Genomic DNA, 21,323 nt, shown 5'->3' with positions numbered 1-21,323 from the left:
GTATGATGGATTTGAATAAACTTTACCTTTCTGTTTTCAGATATAAGTTGTGTTATTTTTTTTAAAGGATAGTTCAATCCAAAAAAATAAAATCTGTCATCAAACCTGTATGACTTTCTTTCAATAAGTAAAGTTTTACAGGTAGCCTAAATGATAATAACAAATAACTTTTGGGGGGGGGGGGGGGGGGTTAAAAAATAAATAAAGAGAAAAGTGCCGCGTCAGTCAGGGAAACTACCGTGACAGTTTCATCCGTCTTTTATATTTGAAGTTAAACAAGTGTCGTCATGTCAGTTCCCAATAACCTTCTTACAGTTCGGCGATGCTCCGCCCACAACTTTACAGAAACCCCGCCCACCCATTCTCTTTAATCTTGCTCTGAAATCACCTCAACCAACCACTCAAACAGGTAAAGGTGGGCTGAGCGTAGCCTACTGCCTGGAGCCACACAGGTGAACCGTTGTTTCCGGGAGCACAGCTGCCATGGCTGAGTCTCAGCTAGTATGCATGGACGACGATCATGTTAACGTGAAGATACCGGAGTCCAAACCAGAGTTTTATTACAGCGAGGAGCAGCGGGCCGCGCTCGAGCAGCTCCTGAAGAACGGGGATGGCGCGTTTAAGATGCGTCTCAAAGAGGATAACGTTAAAGACTTTCTCTCCGCCAGGGAAATCAAATGGATGCGGGACACGTTCCAGGAATATGACAGTGACTCGGACACCTGCTGCTCACGGTCGCCCCATGATACCAGTGAAGACTCAGGTGTTCACTCTACCTACTGGCCGACCATGTCTGATACGGAGATCCCTCCGCTGGACATCGGTTGGCCTAGCAACGGCCATTACAAAGGGGTAACTCGGGTGTCGGTTTACACCCACCCACCCAAAACTAACAGTCCGCACATTAAAGAGGTGGTCCGCAGACTCATTCAAGAATCTACAAAGGTAGGCGACTAAGGCCGTTTACTACTTGTTCCTAAAGACTAAACTTTTTAATAAATCTATTTTTGTTACTACTAGTAGGCTAAGTTACTTTTAAAAAAAATATTAGTATGTGTTCCGATACACTGTAAAAAGAAAGTTGCTGCATTACATTTTTAAGTACAATCAACTTGGATGTTTAAGTCATTTCAACTTAAATTAGCTACATTAAACTGACTTCTGTTGAAATTAGTTGAATCTTGTATAACTTATAAAAAAAGCTGAAAATTGCTTTTCTTTTGAAAATGTTGTCATAACTTATTGATCATATCATTTTTTACAGTGTAGTAACTAGAATGTAGTTAATTTTCACAATTCAGTAGTAATCTGTTAAATTAGTCAAATCAAGTCACGGATGTTTATATAGCGCTTTATACAATACAGATTGTTTCAAAGCAGTTGCACAGTGATAACAGGAAAATTATTCAATGATTCAAACAGGGTTCATTTCGGCTGTACAGCAGCTCTAAAAGTAAACGGTGTCATTGCTGAAGTCAGTTCAGTGTTGATTCAGTTCTGTTGTAAATCTCAATTATTAAATTAGTTCATTTAATCTATAAAGCAGTTCTTCAGAAAACAGTGATGCCATCGTCCAGCTCAGTTCAGCTCTCATCCAATAGTGTCAGTAATGTACAGTCAGATCAATAATATTGTTGAATATTAGTATTCAATGGCCTACTTATGCATTAGAAAATGGTACTTATTCCTTAAATAATATTCACTATACTAAAATCACAACAAGTAATGATTCCATTGTTACTACTATTGGCAATTATTTGCCATTAAATTCTATGGTAATCTGTGGTTCACAGGTCAACTGTGTTTTACTAGTAACTCATATTACTAGTACCTACTAGTTCAGCTCCAGGAGATCATGTCTAGTTTTCCTAGTGCCAACTGAATAGTCACTATTACATTTTTAATTAGACCTCTGTTGTGAATTCCCGTTGTTCGTAAAACTTACTGGTAGGATTATTTTTTAAACTATGAAGTAGCCATTCCAACCAGTTAAATGGGATAAAAAGCAATTAGTGATATAACTAGTGACATACTAAATAACAACTGGGATAAATACTAATCTGTCTGTCTCAAATAAGATGTTTGAACCACAGATCCTCACACTAAAATCTAATGAATAATCAACTTGTGAAAAACATAGGCCTACTAGTAACTATTGGATTACTTTATTTAAAATAAAGTACTAACAAATAAAGTAGTGGCATTATAAGGAAAGAAGTGATTGTTAATTAGTGTCTTGACTAAGCCTGTTGTTTAAATAATATAGTCATATTTAAGATGTTATAGATTTATTGGTTTCTATATCATGCACATGATGATGATGAAGCATGTGGCCTCGACCAGCTTTACTGTAAGTTTATATATGGGGCTGTCTTTATGACATGATTCTAAGTTAACTGTCAGTCATGTGGTTTATACTTACGACTCAGCATGAATGACGTCATCTTTTAAAATAATTAACATTTAACTCTCACCTAACTGTTTTAAAACATGCCATAAAGTTTTGAGGAAACTGAATAAATAATAATGGAATAAAGTTAAGTACAAATATTAAGAATTAAGTTCAGCAGATTTCGTCTGAAGTGAAGAAGTCAGATTTCTCGGAAATTGATGAGATCTCTCTCGTGTAGCCTTGGGTTTTGTCTGTAACTGCCTTGTCAATCACACTGCCCGAGGCCTCAAGTCTTACTTATTTGCTACCGGGTTTACACACACACACACACACACACACACACACACACACACACACACACACACACACACACACACACACACACACACACACACACGATGCGACTTCCTTAACAGTGAGTTATATTGACACACTTCGGGAACAAAGCATTTCAGCGGCATCAGTCCACCCCCAAGTACTGTACACTAACCCTCAATTAATACAAAAAGCTGAAATAAAGGTTCATGGAAAATGTAAGCTCAAAAACTGGAGTTCTACTACATTTCATTTAATTCATGTAATTTATAATTTAGCTATATACCTTTCCTCTCACAAATGCCTTGTAAATCTGTCATACATTCCAAATGGCATGAGATGATACTTAACAGATCATTAAAATCTTTGTAATTTCTATTTGTAACAGTAAAATTAATACAGTGTGAAATGTATAGCTGGTTAGTTGAGTTTTTGGGGTGTAGGCCTAGCTATTGTGTATATATAGCCTAAACATTTTATCTTGTGTCTGTTCTAGTTTACAATCGTGTACTTATGGTGCAAAGAGCTGTGACAAGTAAGACTTATTTGCGGTGAAACTTATTCAAATACACTTGTCAAAATGAAGTTAATGTCATTCTGGCAGGTGCTGTAGTTTTGTAGTTATACGGCAGCTGAGATTTCTTTGTCACTAAATTGTGAATTTATGTTTTTACTATTAGTCTTCAAGCGCTGCTTTTGTAATAAAGACGTACCTTAATTTCAGAGCCGACTAGCTTTTCAGGAAATGTGTCAATGTTAGCATTAGACTATGTCTACAGGACATGCCATTTACATATTATTCAGGTTGATCGTGATGCTCACACATATCTTCATCTGTTATCTGAATGTCTTTGATGTTCATCTGAAGCATGTGGCACCTCCTCTCGAAGAACTGATAAGAAACATGCGTCTTAAAAATAACGTTTCCTTGAACTTTAACTTGTGAAGAATGCTTAAAAAGGTTATTAGTTCCTTGTCTGAAAGGGATAGCTTACTCACAATATAATAGGCCTGACTTTACAGCATTTCTAAAAAAAGAATTCCATATGCATTTTTAATTTTTAGCAGAAGAAGATAATCTGTGTTATCAAAAGTAAAAAGACACGCCTGTGTTTGTTTTCTCTTTAATGCAGATTGCTCCATTCTTATTTACATAGAGCTTTGACGTGCGAGTCAGTGATGATGAAGAAGAGTTTGAGGCCTAACCTTAATAACCTTAGAGCTTTAAACTAGCTTTAAAATTATCCAATAAATTCAAACTTGTTTTTCCACGACATTGAGTTTTATGCTGACCTAGTTTACATTTTATTTGTTTAAATGCTGAAGTTTGTGGTTTATACATAACACATGCATGCCCTTTGACCCAGATTGGCTGCTTTGTTTTATGGATAGCTTGTGGCAGACTCATGTTGAGTTTGGACTTTTGGTCTAAACCCTTTGAGTATCACCTCGCCTCTAATGCGTCTGCCGGAGTGTGTGTAGCTGCTCCCTGTTCTCCCTTCACCTGTATGAGACTTCACGTGTTACCTCAAGCTGAGACAAGCTACAGTGGTAGCACTGTAAAAAGAAGACTAGAGTTATCAAAAAAAAAAAAAAAAAAAAGGCCAGTGTGGCTTCATACACACCTCAAAGCAGATGCTATGATAAGCTCAGTTAATAAGTTAAGCTCTTACCACTGTTTGGTTTCGCTTGGTTTTCAGTTAGTTGCAGTGGTCATGGACCTGTTGACAGACCTGCAGATCCTGCAGGATCTCTTAGATGCTGCGAGTAAGAGAGGGGTGGCTGTGTACTTGTTGCTGGAGGAGAACGGCTTGCCGCACTTCCTGGACATGAGCAGCAGGTTGCAGATTTCTACACAGCATCTGAGGGTGAGTGAAAATGATTGACTGATTCACAAACGTTACCCCATAAATCAAAACAAGGAAAATAATAAATTGTATTTTACATAAAGCAAAAATGAAACCAATTTTAGGTAATTTTTTTTTGACAAGTAAGCACATTTCCCCCAAATGTTCATTACAGTAATGCAAAAAAAAGATTCTCTTTCTTCTATTCTCATTACCATAATGTGAAAAAATGCGGTGTACTGGCTTTAATTCATGATTTTAATTAAAAAATATATATATATATTTTATGAAGGTATTGTTTTTAAAATGACTGTAATGAGAATAGTAAAAGTGAAATACCAGGATGCATTATACTAAAGCAAATATAAAATATTTTGGTCCTTTACAGGCTTCGTTTTTGCTAATTTTATATTATTTATATTTATTATTATCATTTTATTTTAGATTATTTTATATAATTCACCATTTTAACTGCACTATTGTGACCATGGAGTTTAAATAAATGAATATACTGAACAATTATACTGAACAATTCTTAGTAAACTACCAGCTCAGGATTAATCAGTGTCTGTTCTTCAGCCCCATTCAAGTTTTGTTTCTTTTAAAGGGTTAGTTCACCTAAAAATTTAAAATGCTGCCATTAATTAATTAATTACTCACCCTCATGTCATTCCAAACCCGTAAGTCTTTTTTATGTGCGTTCACGAGAGCATCATGACGCATGCATGTTGTTCAGGGCTGGACTGGGACAAAAAATCGGCCCGGGCATTTTGGCCCAGACTGGCCCACTACAAATGATCATAAACACCACCCATCTTTGCACGCCCTTGAATATGTATACCAACTCCTATTCCTTAAAACCACTAATGCCATGTAATGAGTGAGTAGGAACGAGTGAGAGTTAACAGATGAAATAACCAAAAAAATTGTCATTTATTAAACAATTGAACTATACTCAACTAACTCCGTGATCTACGTGTTTCATGGGCCGGTCTGTCAAAAAAAAAAAAAAAATGAACGCTGACTTTGTCAATGAACGTTATTTGAAAGTTTTAAGGGCCGTTAAGACAAAGACGATAAAAAATAGAAAAAGAAAATATGAGATGTATCGGCCCAAAAAGCACGTCTGCCCACCGGGAAAGTGCCCGGTCTGCCAGATGGCCAGTCCACCCCTGGTGTTGTTGACGCAAGAACAGACGTTGTTGCGTGAATGGACGTTGGAGATTAAAATTTTGTAAAAAAAACAAAATGGTAATTATGTTGTTTTTTTGCACAAAGCACTCGTCACTTCTTAAAATTGAGGTTAAACCACTGGAGTCACATGCATTACTTTAATGATGTCTTTACTACCTTTCTGGCACTTGAAAGTGGTAGTAAAGCTCTCAGATTTAATCAAAAATATCTTCATTTGTGTTCCAAAGATGAACGAAAGTCTTATGGGTTTGGTATGACATGAGGGTGAGTAATTAATGACAGAGTTTTCGTTTTTGGGTGAACTAACCCTTTAATACAAACTATTAGTAAACCAACATGATCCCTTGCCATTTTATTCTTAACTAAAAGAGAAGACTCGTGTTATTAAAACAACAATGTTTATATGTTAACAATAGGCAGACTTGCCTTATCAGGCTTTCCTGGAAAAGAAGTCAAACATGAACACATGACTTGCAATACCACACATAAATGCACATGTTAACAGATTGTCAGTTGAACTTTAAGGGATCTGTGTGAACTTGAAACTCTGGATGGTTTTGCAGCCGTTGCCACAGGGTTCAACTGACTTCCTGGTCTGATGTGCACATGCATAACAGCGCTGTAGAATGTATCCCAGGACTTTCCGCAAGACTGCCCCAAATATCACCGATCTCCTTGAGATACACTGCCAACAAGCCTTATCTATGTGGATTGTTTTATGTAGGACACTGGGGCTTTTTACATTGAGCAATAGAGTTGGATAATTCAGCATTGTTATTTCCTGAAAGAGGATCTGCAGATTTCAACAGAGCTAAGAAAAAAGGGCAACTTGATCTCATTTAGGAGAGTTGTGGAGCACCCTCATCTCTCACGCTTCTGCTTTTTCCCTGTCCATGCCAGCCTTGTACTCGAGTCCTTTTGTAGCTACAGTATTCCTTTCTTTTGAGTCCTCAGTGTGCAAATGAAAGCACCACACCTCTGTATGCAGTATACCTCACACTAGCGATATATCTGCCCATGTCAGGTGTGTTGATCTGACACATCTTTTGTGAAAGCCAGATTTCACACTTTATACCAGGAGTAAAGGCCCATTTACACCAAGAACGATAACTATAACGATAACTATATTGGCGTCCACACCAACTGGCGATTACGTTCTGTTTTGTCAGGACCGAATACAGGCCTTCTTCTGGCTACGCCTCCGCCCTATCAGGCCTGAAAAGAAAACAGAAGTAAAAGTTGTTTTAGTAAAAATGAAAATAGGGCTACGCGGTTAATTGAAATAAAACCACAATCACCATATGGCTTTGTGCGGTTATCAAGTTCTAAATGCTGCTATTTAATTGAATATTTGGGCTGCGTGTTTTGTCGTCTGCTGCTTTAAATGCTCAAGCTCTTAAAAGTCGGTGGATTCTGATTGGCTGTTTTTATTGTTTTTATTTTATTATTCTATCAGCTAGAAAAATCATTCTGAAAGTAATTTCAACAATATTGTTCCTCTGTGTCATTTTTATAGCTGTGGTGTGGACTTCCCTATTCTCATAGAATTAGAATAATTATTAAAACTTTATAGTTTTAGGAGGGTGTCATCTTTGATGTTTGTACATTTATATTTTTGTATGAAGCCAGGTTTTTTTTATGAAGTCACAATGTGACACCAAAAGTTAAAGCGTACTCTGTGTCTCGTACACATCTTAGCTAAGACTTTGGTCACAATTTTAACCAGTCCATGTCTGTTTTGACATCCTCTTTTACACACGTAATTGAAATGATACCGGCTAGCTCTTGAGCTAAAGTTGACTATATTTTTCTATTAACAAAAACAAACTTGTGAGTCTAGAGTCAGTTGTGACTGGTTACTGGACAAAAGAGGCATTTCTTAATTCTTCAGACTGAACCTGTGGTAATTTTGACCCTAACTTGACTGGAATGCTAAATAAAAAAGATATTTTTAGTTAAACGTTTCTATCACATGCACCAATGTCACCCGTCGCTGTGCTCATTTTGGTTTTTCATTATTATTTCACTGAATGAACCCCAAATTTAAAATTATGGTTAGGTTTTTCTGAAGCATAAGATTGTTCTCGTCGTTTTTCCATTGTGACAAAAGAAATGATTTACAGTCCCAGAATTGTGTCTTGGATGGCAAAATCGGGGCAAACTGATGCAGTGTTCGCTGTTCACCCTGCTTTAATTATTTTCTCCTTTGCTCTTTCAGAACCTGCGGGTGCGAACCGTGCGGGGCTCTGGCATGCCGCTGTCCTTTGGTCGTCTGCCAGGATCACATTGCTCAAAATATATGTTGGTAGATGGAGAGAAAGTAATGTTTGGATCCTATAGGTTAGTATGTAGACCAAACAGTACAAATTGCTGTTATGTCCACCACTGTGTTTCATCATTACATGTGCTTTACTCTTCCTATCTTCATAGCTTTACATGGAGTTCCTCTAGGATGAACCGGAACACAATCACTGTGATGTCAGGACAAGTTGTTGACTTCTTCGACAATGACTTCAGAGAGCTGTATGCAGTGTCTGATAAAGTGGACCTATACTGTGAGTTTCACATCAGCAAGCCGGCCCTGCCAGTTCCTGTGCTGAAAACGCCAGCAGAACCCAGCAAACTCACAGTTCCCGTATCCACGTCACGCTTCCAGATCTCTGTAGAGGACAACAAACAGGCGAACCTAAAGGTGCCTGCACATAAATACCACAACCCTAAGTACTCTTTAGTCGTTGGCAACAGTCTAGGTGTAACAGGCTCTCTGCAGGATCTTTCTAAGCTGAGGGACTATGTTGACCAGGCCTCTGTGAGTAACATGGAAAAAATAATCTACCCCAATGGGGACAGTGTATGTTCACAGTCCCCTACATCCCCGGATGGGACAGAGGACGGTAAGGGCGATGGGAAGAAGCCCTCTCTGTTTGGTTCCAAAAAGCAGCGCTCTTCCTTCCGGCATTTCTTGAAAGGCAGAGCAAACAACCAGAGTCCAGATACTGTCTCTAAAACAACCCATCAAAACACAGATACAAAACAGATCAATCATAAAGACACCAAGCTTACCAACAGTTCCAAGGAAGCATCTCGGTTGGCCAATCATATTAAGGAGCAAGAAGATGCATCCAAAAACATTTCTCCCGTTTCTCGCAAGATCTCAGAGACTGAAAGCACTGATGAAATTGAGGATACATTTGAGATCATAAATCCACCACAAGTGAAGTTTAAGCTCAAAAAGAGCAAAATGGGTCCAAGGAGTGTTTCTCTTCAGACTATTGCCACAGATGGCGAGGATGGTATGTATCCTGTCTTGTACAGTATTTTCAAATGGTGCAATATCTCATGAAGGGCTGCATGATTTGGGGAAAAATCTAATTGTGAATTTTCTGATTAAAATTGTTTAAAATGCAGTTTAAAAAATTCCAGGTTTGTAGGGCTGCACAATTTGGCCACAACTTTTTGATTTATATAGCAGTATGACAATAAAAATAATACTAATATTACAAATAATAAATTACTAAATTACTATTGAAATATTTCACTGTAAAATTATAAAATGCATATTTAAGAAAAATAATAATAATTATTATTATTATTAATAATTTTATTCTTCAAGCGTTAAACCATTTGATCATATTTTGACGGAAAACTGCGCGGAGCCCTTAAAGCTTTTCTTTTGAAGATTTTTGAGTATGCATGTTAAAGCAACCCAAACTCAGACAGATGCTGAGATGGAGTTTGTGTGGAGCAACATTTACTGTGAACTAATGAGCGGCTCATTTGTAAGAACAAAGTGCTGCCCTTCACTCTGAAACACGCAGCGCAAATATTTAATTAAACAGGAGCCTTTACAACTCGATAACCGCACAAAGCCATATGGCGATTACGGTTTTATTTCAATTAACGCGCAGCCCTATTTTCATTTTTACATCTTCTGTTTTCTTTTCAGGCCTGAGGGGGCGGAGACGTAGCCAAAAGAAGGCCTGTATTCAGTCCTGAGGTATCCCTGTGAGAGAAATCAACAAAAACGTGTGCTTACAGATCAGAACCTTGATTACTGCTGTACATGCTGTAAAAAAGAGGACATTTTCTTCATTATGAGGATTTTGGACAAGATGTGGATAGTGATTATCCCTACAATTATATTGATTCAGATGTTAGCTTAAGTATTGGTGCTGTATTTTTAGAGGGTTGAGAAGTTGTTTGAACAGCTTCCAAAATGCTGCTTACACTGTGGAAAAAAATGACTGAAATATATGTGCAGCCTGGGATCATGTGATCTCCTGCCAGTTACAGAGCTCATAGTTGGACTGCAGAGAGCTTTGAATTTAAGTGTCTAAAAATGTAGAATGTTACAATTTTTCTGTTTGGCAGATCTCTGCCCTACATATTATCTCTGTCCCAATCCGTTCTACTTGCCCAATCCTTTAGCCTGTGGCTCCCTCAGAGTCATAGAGGAAGGAGAGAAAAGGTCAGTAGCGAAGTTGACAGATGCCCAATGAAAACATGCCTGATCAGTTACCATTAAAGGTGTGGTGACATTTACTGTTGCTCAGAGAACTTTCGCAGGCAAAATCCAGTCATTTAAATAGGAATCTGTATGTTTGGGAGTTTTGCATGAGGGAGAAAAACTAATGACCGCGTTCTCTTTCAAGTATGCCGCTTGGACAGAATAGATGTGACACAACTGATTTTTCCATCATGAGTGCCAATAAATGGCCTTAAATAAATTGATTCTTTGTATTTCTTTTTCATTTAACTTCGTAACTGTGGGAAAACTCCCTGGAAGAAAACACAATAAGCTTTATTTTCCAATTGTGGGAGTTTAATCAGATTTAATTGAGAAGTGGCTAACAATTACTTTAAGAAAATTATGAGTTCTATTATTATTGATGTGAATAGTCCAACCACATTACAGGTCTATAAATGTAGAAAATGACACCTATTGAAAAACCAGTATTATCATTCATCATCCTTTGATAAATGGAGCAACTATTTGGCCACCAGACAGTGAATTATATAAAAACTAACTGCTTGATAATGTGTTGAATATATGGGTTGTGTTGCTTTTTTTCCCTTCATTTATTTGCAAAGTCTTTTGTTTGATATAGATAGTGAATTATGGTAAATTGGTCATCTTTTTGACAGTTATGTGTCAAAAAGTGACCCAAGTCACCTAAATTCAAACCTGCTGATATTGACGGACAATACAGTTTTGAGTTGAATTGCTTTATAAGACAATATAAAACAGCAAAAACAGAAGTTGTCAGTGTGCGTATGGTGACATCCACATTACTTGAGCTGACATTGTCAGAGATACGTCAACAGATCGGTTAGACTAACATGGGTGTGACATTTGCCTTAGCTTGTTTGTTAAGAGTGTTTTGATGTGCGCTGCTAAAATGTTTAATGGATAACAACTATAAAAACTGACATGCCTTTTTGTTTTTTTGTTTTTTGAAGACTTCAGTCTACAAAGGTTATCAAATAGTAGTGCTCAACTGCTGAGTTGGCACTTTTTGTAAACTATAACAAGTTATGAGTAAATTGCTAATCTTGCAAGGGAAAGAGAGGGCTGAAAAGATGGTGAGCGAATGACAGAGATGAAGGAAATGATACACAGGAAGAGGGGAGTGTTCGCTTGTAGACCACAAGTGCAATATAAATGTTGCAAAGGAAGTAACTGTGTTAACCAATATAGTTCAGTATCTTTCTTCAGTAGACTAGATTTCAAATGTTTTAGAAACGGTCTCTCATGTTCTATGTAAATATACACATGTATATTTATGAGTACTGTATTTATAGTTTGTATATACACAGTTCAATACACGTTTATTTGTATAGCCTTTTCACAATAAATAAAGTTTCAAATCAGCTTTACAGAAAAAGTAGAGTCAAGGGGGGAAACAGCTTGGGATTGAATATGTATGCACAGTAAATGTATATACATGAGTATGTATTGTAAAAATCGCTCGCCATTTTTTCATAAAAGCACACACACACACGCACACACTTTCTACATTGATCAACAGTGCCCTCTTCTGGACGAACGAGGCTTGTTCGGCAAATACCTTTAATTAGATCAGCCTAGTGCAGTCATTATATTTTAATAACATGGTTGTAATGTATTCACTAGTTTATGTATTAGTTATCTGTAATTACATAAGCTTATAATCAAACAATGATATGTGCATTAAATAAATCATTAATTATGTACAGAATATGAACAATTTCAATCTAATAAACATTAATGCTAACTGGCAATGCAATACTTACAAGATGGACATGTTGATGATATTTTTTTTAAAACCTATAATTATATAATTCTAAATGTGTTTTAGTCAAATGGAAAATACACAGGAAAAAAATTAAATTAAAGCCTATTAAATGTAGCTTAATTTAAATGTTTTCATTGAAAATAAAATTTAAACATGACTAGAAAAAATCCTACAGTTACCAGGTGACACTACAACTTTTTCAAGTTCAGAGTTATGGCTTTTTTTTTTACAATATTTTACAAATAAAAGAAACCGCGATCTTTCCAAGATTTCACGTAAGCTTTAAATAAATAGGAAAATATTTGTTGACGTAACTCCTGAGCACAACACTGCTGTGTGAGTGAACCCTGAGGCTGCACATGTAGCAGCGGTGACCTCTGTGTGGTGAGAGGGAGGCCTGACAATCAGCACCCTGAGAACCTCATTCATCTTTTCCGTCAGTCCAGTGTACCCATGAACGTCCCACTGGCTACTGTTGGTACTTCAGTCTGTGTGCAACTGTTTAGAAAGATCAGATCTCCTTAGTTCATTAATCTGTCAGCTGTTTAATCGTGTTGTTCGGTGTGGCTGATGATCTTCTTCTTGCGTGCAGATACCAGGTCATAGAAAGGGTCTTTTGTGATACAAGCTCTAAGAACAAGAGAGGAAACGGTTAGACTCAGATACACTTTTCTTTCTCAGTTCCTCTGTCAAAGCTAATCTAAATGCGTTTTCAATTATTTTATTGTTACTGTATGTCTAAGTGTGTGAAAATTTCTAAACATACTTAACTTCCTCTTTCCCATGACTTACAACAACTCATTGCTGCACTCATAAAAAGACGTTTGTTCACACAAATGTTTTACAAGGACTGACAGCTGATAAAATGTGATCCACTTGTTTAGAGTGTTGTAAATATCTTCTGTCTACATCATATTCGTCTCTCATATTCCTTCCTCCTATCTTCATTTTTTACTATTATTATTTTATATAAAGGACTTGAATTACCACTGTGTATGAAATGTGCTATATACAGCGGGGGAAATAAGTATTGAACACGTCATCATTTTTCTCAGTAAATATATTTCCAAAGGTGCTATTGACATGAAATTTTCACCAGATGTTGGTAACAACCCAAGTAAGCCATACATACAAAGAAACAAAATTAAGTTATGTGTAATAATGTGAAATGACACAGGGAAAAAGTATTGAACACATGAAGAAAGGGAGGCGCAAAAAGGCATGGAAAGCCAAGACAACAGCTTAAAACTATTAGTAATTAAAAAGCAATCCAGCCCCCTGTCCGTGCAAATTAATAACAGCTGGTCCCAACGGATGGCCTACAAAAAGGTCTCATTGCCAAGGTGTCACACAAGACACATCTCATGATGGGTAAAAGCGAAGAGCTGTCTCAAGACCTTCGCAACCTAATTGTTCCAACACATAATGATGGCATTGGTTATAGGCACCATTCTAAGCTTCTGAATGGTCCAGTGAGCACTGTTGGCCATAATACAGAAGTGGAAAGACAATCATTTCACCATAAATTTGCCTCGACCAGGTGCTCCTCGCAAGATTTCTGATAGAGGAGTGAAAAGAATAATCAGAAGAGTTGTCCAAGAGCCAACACCAAGGTGTATGGTGTTTTTAGGGTAATGTGCACTGACATTTCTCCTCCAAATATGGTGTGTATTATGGCATCCAAACAGTTCAATTTTGCTCTCATGTGACCACACTATATTTTCCCAGTATTTTCTGAACTTATTTTTGTTTGTTTCTTTGTATGTATGGCTTACTTGGGTTGTTACCAACATCTGGTGAAAATTTCATGTCAATAGCACCTTTGGAAATATATTTACTGAGAAAAATGATGATGTGTTCAATACTTATTTCCCCCGCTGTAAATACACTTGCGTTAGTTACATCGGTTGCTATAATAATGACGTAAGCATTAGTGCAGGCGAAAAACAGAACAGAAAACTGGAAATTTTGCCTCTGCTCTTTTCAAAGAGGTCTAAAACCATTGACTCGTTCACTCATTCAATATTCACTACTTAGTGAATGTCACATGGTGTGTTATACGAGGAAAGAGACACCACCTTAAGAAAGTATTGCATTTTGTTTGATGTTACATGAGTACTGTCCTAAATGATGAGAAAATCCTTGGAATACTACTTAAAAATGTAACTGTGCAAACTAGGGTTGGGTGCCATTCAGAAATTGTTCATGTTTATAGTATCTGCATATTACTGTGCTGTCTGGTACCTGATGGCCTGGATCCAGTCTGCACGTTCTTCTTCAGAAGCAGCACTGAGTCTGTAGGAGTGATGTTTGCCCATCACAACTCTCCCATCTGTCTCGGTTTTACATGCCTTTATCGTCTCTCCTTTGCGGTGAGGGCTAAACAACTCCAAACAGAACTGAACGCACACATTTTAAAAGAGAAAATGCATATGCCGTCATTTTCAAAAGGTTACATTCCATGGTTACAAGAGGATGTTACATCACAAACATTTAAATGCCGCTTGGTATTACGAGATGCTGACTCAGAAAGAAAAACAGAAACCAGGATCTGGGCAGAGTTTGATTGATAAAGCAAATCTAGACTGTGCTCGCAGAGAGACAGTTATCACTCAGTGACTAAAAGAACCATCAAGCAATAATAGAGGCCTATAGAGAAACACACTATCTACTGGATCAGTGATAATAGATGAGTTGGAATGGAAAAGTACCTGTTTGTGTCCGGACTCCACCTCGTTCACACTTAAGTTCTCTAGGGGAATGATGCCTTTTGGTTCTTGGTCCTAGGGAGGGAAAAAATGGCCTTTTAATTATATAATTATGAATATTCTTATTCAGCTTGGGAAAAAAAAAAACGAATTTAATGTGTTTTATATCAGCGAACTTGACATTTTTGTAAAGGTAGAGTACTTACAGTGGTGTATTGGAAATAGTAGAGGCAGCCATCAGTCAAAATGAACCACCTCCTCTTCCAGGTCTTTATTCTGCCACCTATGGATTAACCAGAATTGTTACTAACATTCAGAAATATCAAGATGATCAGAAAGAACAGTCCTCTAATCTGATTGGGCTGTTTCACAGCTTGTAATGCTGCTTAATCAAACAAATGATAGGAATGGAACTAATGATGTAAAATGCTCAATTGCAATGCAAACAGAGGTCTATTATAATAGGAATGAAGCTGCCATGTCATAATTTTATTAACTATATTATATAAGTATTAGCTATAGAGTAACAAACCTTCTTTTAGAAGCCAGCCCTCTCGATCAGGATTGAAGAAGGTGTGCGTGAGATCATTGCCGTCATCTTCTGGGATCTTAAAGGGTTCATTCTTAATGCTCTCATAAAGTTTCTACAGAATGTTTCCATAAAGAGAAATGATCAATTCTTGATTATTACAAATTCATGACATCAACAGTGGATTATTAAAAAAGAAATACAAAACTAATTTTCCTTTGAAATAAATTAAATTCCTTAAAAATTACATTTCTAACTACATTTACATTTATGCATTTAGCAGATGCTTTTATTCACATTCAATTCACATTTATTTGTATGGCGCTTTTCACAATACACATCGTTTCAAAGCAGCTTTACAGAAAATGTATTTCAGAAATGTACATATACAAAACCTACAAAAGAACAGTATTATTGTTCAAAAGTTTGGGGTCGATATGATTTTTTATGCTTTTGTCAGAAGTGTCTTCATCAAATCTGCATTTATTAAAAATGATTAAAAAAAATTATTTAGCATCTGCTAACAAAATGTAATTTATTCCTGTCTTGAGTGTCACATGATCCTTCAGAAATCATTATAATATTATGATTTGCTGCTCAAAAAACATTTCTTATTATTATTAATTTCCAAAACAGCTAAAAAAAAAAAAAAAAAAAAAAAACTGGATTTGAAATAGAAATATTTTGTAACATTATAAATGTGACCCTGGATCACAAAAACCAGTCACAAGTCGCACGGGTATATTTGTGGCAATAGCCAACAATACATTGTATGGGTCAAAATTATCGATTATTCTTTTATGCCAAAAATCATTAGGGTATTAAGTAAAGATCATGTTCCATGAAGATATTTTGCAAATTTCCTACCGTAAATATAAAACATTTATTTTTGTGAGTGAATGCAGCACATAAATGGACAACTTTAAAGGCAATTTTTTTGCACCCTCAGATTCCACATATCCAAATAATTGTATCTCGACCAAATATTGTCAATTTATCAATGGAATAGAAATGGAATCAATCAATGGAAAGCTTATTTATTCAGCTTTTAGGTGATGTATAACTCTCAATTTCAAAAAATGTACCCATGTGACTGGTTTTGTGGTCCAGGGTCACAAATGTCTTTACTGTCTCTTGTTTTGATTTTTTAATGCATCCTTGCTGAATAAATGGTAGTGTATCTGAATGAATTATAAAATACAGTAGATGTGAGTGTTTGGTCTGGTAAAGCTGTGATTTGAGGGAAAATTGACCCTGTGACCTCTCTCACCTCGAGTAGTTCATAGGGAAGATCTCCTCCATTGTTGATTCCTCTGTTCATGCTGATGAAACGTTCTAGTGTGGTCTTGTCTTTCACACTGGGATTGTGCAAACTTGTGTTGAGCATGATGATAGCGAAGGAAAGGATGTAACAGGTGTCTGCAACACACACACACACACTTCAGAACTTTTTACAGGATGAATTTTGAGTGTTTAAGCATTCGAATGAAACCTAATTTTTGATGATTACAAAAATATGTTATAGGAAAAAATAAAGAAAAGCAAGTGTGTAGAGGGACACTACCAGTTAACAGGCTATAGTCAAACGCTGACATGTATTAATATTACCATGAACTCCATAGGCCCAGCAATATGCTGAATCATTAACAATAAGGAAAAAAGCACATTTTGGTTTCTAAATGTCTCTTGAATTTAGATTTTTTCATAATCTTGGCAGTGAAACATGAAACCTATCCTCTAAACGCAGAGGCAAACTACCTGTGGACTGAAAAACCCCAGCGTTACAGGTGCAGTAGCGCAGAGCGAAGGCCTCCATCATGCGGTCGATCTTCTGAGCCTCACCAGGTAGACGGAAACTCCACAAGAACTGCCTATGTCCACAATCACAGATTCCCCCCAAATTGACAAAATCAGTATTTGTAAATGTTACAACGATACAAAGAAATTAAACAGCAAGTTGATGATCTCCTCTCACCTCAAAGCCTGAACTAGATTAAGGTTTGAGAACTCATGAAGGTGAACAAAAGCCTGCAAGATCTGAAGGTGGATCTCCTCCCTGTGGATACAAGAAGGAAATATCTTTTTCTCTATATCAGAGCCACAAGCAGTATTCGCCACAAAAATATAACCACCATCATACCTTTCTCCTAAGAAATCACCAATAGCTGTTTTATTGAGGCCTTCCTCTTTGTAAAGGAACTCAGCCACAGCCTCTGGTATCCACTCCAACAGGCCATTATCCACCAGGTACTGGATACCCTGAAAACGGCACAGTTAAGATCAATGAAATAATGCAGATTTTATACCTCAGACCACTGGCACCACTGTTATCAATCATTCATTAAGAAACAGGATATAAGATACAGATCTTGACGTATGATTGGCTATGGCAAGACCTTATTCACAGTAAAGCCATCTTTGATTTTTAACGAGAATGAAAGCGAGACTGTGAGGGATAAACATGCATCTCTTCAGTGGGTTGTACTTTTATTTAATGTGTTTTTGGATTGTTCTGCTGACGAAACACAGCAAAAAATATCTCTCCAATAAATTTAGTAGACTAATAACTCCAGACACCATGAGCTGTGGAAAATTCGAAGTGATCTAGGAGCTTTTTACAGCGGATGAAAACTGCTCTGAATAAGGTCTATAGGTATATCAATTGCATCACTCAACCTTTTATTGGTGAGATCTTTTACATGTAGGTTTCATATGATTGGGGGGAAATTGGTTTGGTGAAAAGATCAAAACTGGTCGTCGTTTTTTAACATACTGACCATACATACCGAGCTGCTCGGAAAATGCAGTGTGGCTTCAGCTCACTTGTTCTACAGAAAACACAGGATGTGGTTCTATCTTTCTTTCTCTGTCTCTCTCCACCCCCTCTTCCTCTAACCTAGTTTAGCTAAATCTGCTTGTAGTTTTGAAGCTGTTACCCTACATGTATCACGCTGTTTCACTGCATGCAGCTCAAATGATTCATTCTTCATACCTTCTTTGGGTCCATGTTAAACTTCTTTTTTCCACACTGGATTCTCTTGTTCTTCATAACATTTTTACTAGAGGAGAATTAAAAAAAAAAAAGGCATTATTGTAACAAAAATCATTCTCTTTTCCACAAAATGTTTCAAGCCTGTTTATGACAATAGAGTGTTGATTCAGCTAAATCATGATGAAAGTGTGTAATGGTTGTTGCATATAACCTGTCTAACATTTTCTGTGGCTTAGCTTAGCATGTCCAGATACAAAGTTAGCAATGCCTAGAGCCAAAGCACTTCTCGTAAAATTGATACCAAGAAACAGGAAACAAGTACCCACGCTCATCTATGGTGTTTCGTGATGTGCGAAAGACTAAACCTGCAAATGTTAACATTCATGGTAGAATTCAATTCTGCAGCTTCTAGTGCACATGCAAAGTGTCTTGCGTGTATTCTCAAACTTAAAGACTCAAAGCACCTTTTCCTGACTGTGGAATGGCCATTGCAAGGTTAAGTTTGAGGCCCGAATTGCTAGTATGAGTTACATGCTTGGCTCTAGGAGTTTACATAGGAGAAATTTTGATGCACATGTATTCATACTGCTATGAGGAAAGATGTGACTTTATTTTATTAGACATTATAACTTTAATCTAAACAACAATACCATAAACCCAAGTGATATATGTGAACACTATAAAAGTGGATGTGAAAATGACCACAATGATTCAATGCTGTCATGAAGAACGGTGCAATACAGAAAGAAACTACACAGCGAAAAAATGATGTAGCAAGCGTCCAAATACATTGGATCGATTTTTTTGTTGTAGTTGCTATGGTACCTCAGAGCTGAGTGATAGCGGTGAATACTCACTTCTCATCATCGGCCTCCATCGTTTGAATTTCTGTCATCATGCTTTCAATCTCCAGCCTGAGTTTCTGCAAGAGTGAAGACATTTGATCAGCCAAAGCTTTGTCAACACAAATACCTAACTCCCATCATTTTCTTCACAAAGTTTTGCATGACATTTTTCTTCAGCACATACGCTACTTGTATTTGTGTGCTTAAAAGCCTTTGTTATATATGACACTCTTAATAATCATGATATGCAGAAAGACACTATAAAGCCAAATACCTGAATATCATCTAGAATCACATGCTTATGGACGTCAGATTGCTTCTTGTCATTTGTATTGAAAGCTAAAGGTGCTGAAGATGACATGGGAACACAAATAGATCAACAGTTAGCAACAGTCTCACATCAGATCCTGGATCTCACACTCATGGAGAAGAGGAATAGTACAGAAAGAAAACCCTGAAGTGCAAACACAGCCCAAATGCATCAGCTAAATATAACACTGCTACTTCTGTTTTGGAGAACTGCCCCAAATAGGATGTATTTTGGTCTGTAACTGGTTGCATTTACACAACACTGAAAATTCTGTGGATGATATCACACAATATGTATAATACATAGCCTACTTACTGACTGTGCCATTTGGGGACAGTATACTATTGAATCATTAAGTCATTTTTTAAGCTCTCTTCAAGTAACACACACACAGGTTGCTACTGAGACTCCTTAGATCCTTCAGTGTTATATCCTTCATTTTAACACTAAAAACACTGCTGGTACTTTAATATCACACACATACTGTAGGCCTTTACAAAATGTTCAGTGATCAAGTTTAGATGAAGGGGATATCACAGGTATCCCACTACAGGTGCACTGGAACATATTGCCTGAAAATCCCCTAATTCACAGAACTTGTACAGCAGTCTCAGAAAACATCAGTCTTAAGAAAATGATTAAAGAAGAACTACCTTTCCCCCAGAGGAAGCTGTCCTTTCTTTGGGTTCCCATGCTGGCTGTGCTGCAGGGGGACTGCAGTAAAACAGGAAGATCAGTCTCCGAGTCAGTGCACAGACACATTGCATATCACAAGAAATGTCAAATCTCGAAGTGCTGCTCTTATTATATTAGATAACAGACTGTATTAAAATAACGAGAAGTATTATGGTAATGTCTTGATGATGTCAGTTCTTCATTATACACATTTATAAAATAATAATCAGTTGATAATATAACAATAATATTCATCCCAGCAACAACCTAACTACCAAAAAAAAAAAAAAAATCAATGTGAAAACACATAAATAACATTTAGCAAAGATAGTAAAATATGTGAGCTAAGTAGATGTAAAACTTCTTTCTTACACTATAGCTAAGGAAATCAATTACAAAGTAGGCTATACGATTAAATGGATGTAAAACAAAGTTTTGTCAAAAGCTAAAAAAGTAGTGAAAACGCATACCTTCATATGTGCAACTCAGTGTGCAAGTAATCGCTGTCGTACAGTACGAATGTAAACGTGAAATGCGCTTTAATTGATGAACAAAGCGCTGAGTTCCTGCGAGAGGAGGGTGACGTCTCACGACCATGAATGACAGCTGAGTTCTGAGAACTTATTTCCTCGGCATGTCATAATTTTTCTTTCTTCAAAAATGTGAATAGGATTTTAGAATTCACTGACAGACACGTGTGACTTCGCAATTGCTACAACCATTTTCAAAATCCTTCCTCTCAAAGTTTTTTTGAAAACCCTACAAAAGAGGTGAACATTTTAAATGATAAATACTACCTAAATTATAATAAATATTAATTAGCCTATAATTAATAATAATTATAATAAATAGTCAAATAGTTTTTTTTTTATTCTGTAGGCTATACAAAATTTCATACTACCTATTTATCTAGCCTATATAAATGAATGTTCTAAAACGATTCGGTCGGTTGTCCGGCTCCGTGTAAAATGTATGGCCTACATATTTTGTCACAGGTTAGGCTACGGATATGACTGGAAATTGCATCACGTGTGCACATTATTTAATAATAGGCTATACTTTGACCTAGGGCTAAAACTTTTTTTTTTTATAAGTGTAACCTACCTTTAAAGGCACGTTTCAATGATGATTCGACATTGCCCTCGTGTGGACTGTAATGCGTATCACGTCGCACTGATTTACAGCGCGTTCATGTCTTTCACTTTAAAGTTAAATACTTCCTCGTATAGTTCGACACTCTA

The 21,323-nt window shown here is 36.7% G+C and overlaps 2 protein-coding genes across 3 annotated transcripts; one reads left to right on the top strand and one right to left on the bottom strand.

Moving 5' to 3' along the window:
- Positions 1-190: 190 nt before the first annotated feature.
- fam83fa (family with sequence similarity 83 member Fa) lies at positions 191-11,188 on the top strand. Its single transcript, XM_079847411.1, has 5 exons — positions 191-945; positions 4,408-4,575; positions 7,967-8,088; positions 8,179-9,041; positions 9,695-11,188. The coding sequence occupies exons 1-5, from the start codon at positions 484-486 to the stop codon at positions 9,742-9,744; spliced, it is 1,665 nt and encodes a 554-aa protein (XP_079703537.1). The 5' UTR covers positions 191-483; the 3' UTR covers positions 9,745-11,188.
- A 1,364-nt stretch (positions 11,189-12,552) lies between these two features.
- cyth4a (cytohesin 4a) lies at positions 12,553-21,266 on the bottom strand. 2 transcript variants are annotated; one of them, XM_079847669.1, is made up of 14 exons: positions 21,187-21,266; positions 20,061-20,121; positions 19,372-19,445; positions 19,110-19,174; positions 18,253-18,319; positions 17,401-17,519; positions 17,236-17,316; positions 17,019-17,131; positions 16,531-16,679; positions 15,264-15,375; positions 14,938-15,014; positions 14,735-14,806; positions 14,268-14,422; positions 12,553-12,653 (listed from the first exon to the last, which is right to left on the bottom strand). In XM_079847669.1, exons 2-14 carry the CDS (start codon positions 20,098-20,100, stop codon positions 12,569-12,571), a joined length of 1,209 nt encoding a protein of 402 aa, XP_079703795.1. In that variant the 5' UTR covers positions 20,101-20,121; positions 21,187-21,266; the 3' UTR covers positions 12,553-12,568. The 2 variants fall into 2 exon arrangements, with proteins under 2 accessions (XP_079703795.1, XP_079703794.1); XM_079847668.1 differs by lacking the exon at positions 21,187-21,266 and adding an exon at positions 20,553-20,746.
- Between the last annotated feature and the right edge of the window lie 57 nt (positions 21,267-21,323).

This window comes from Squalius cephalus, assembly GCF_949319135.1.
Source record: "Squalius cephalus genome assembly, chromosome: 1".
In the NCBI taxonomy this organism is placed as follows: Eukaryota; Metazoa; Chordata; class Actinopteri; order Cypriniformes; family Leuciscidae; genus Squalius; species Squalius cephalus.
The sequence above is the reverse complement of the archived record's forward strand: the minus strand, read 5'-3'. Positions and strand labels throughout refer to the sequence as shown.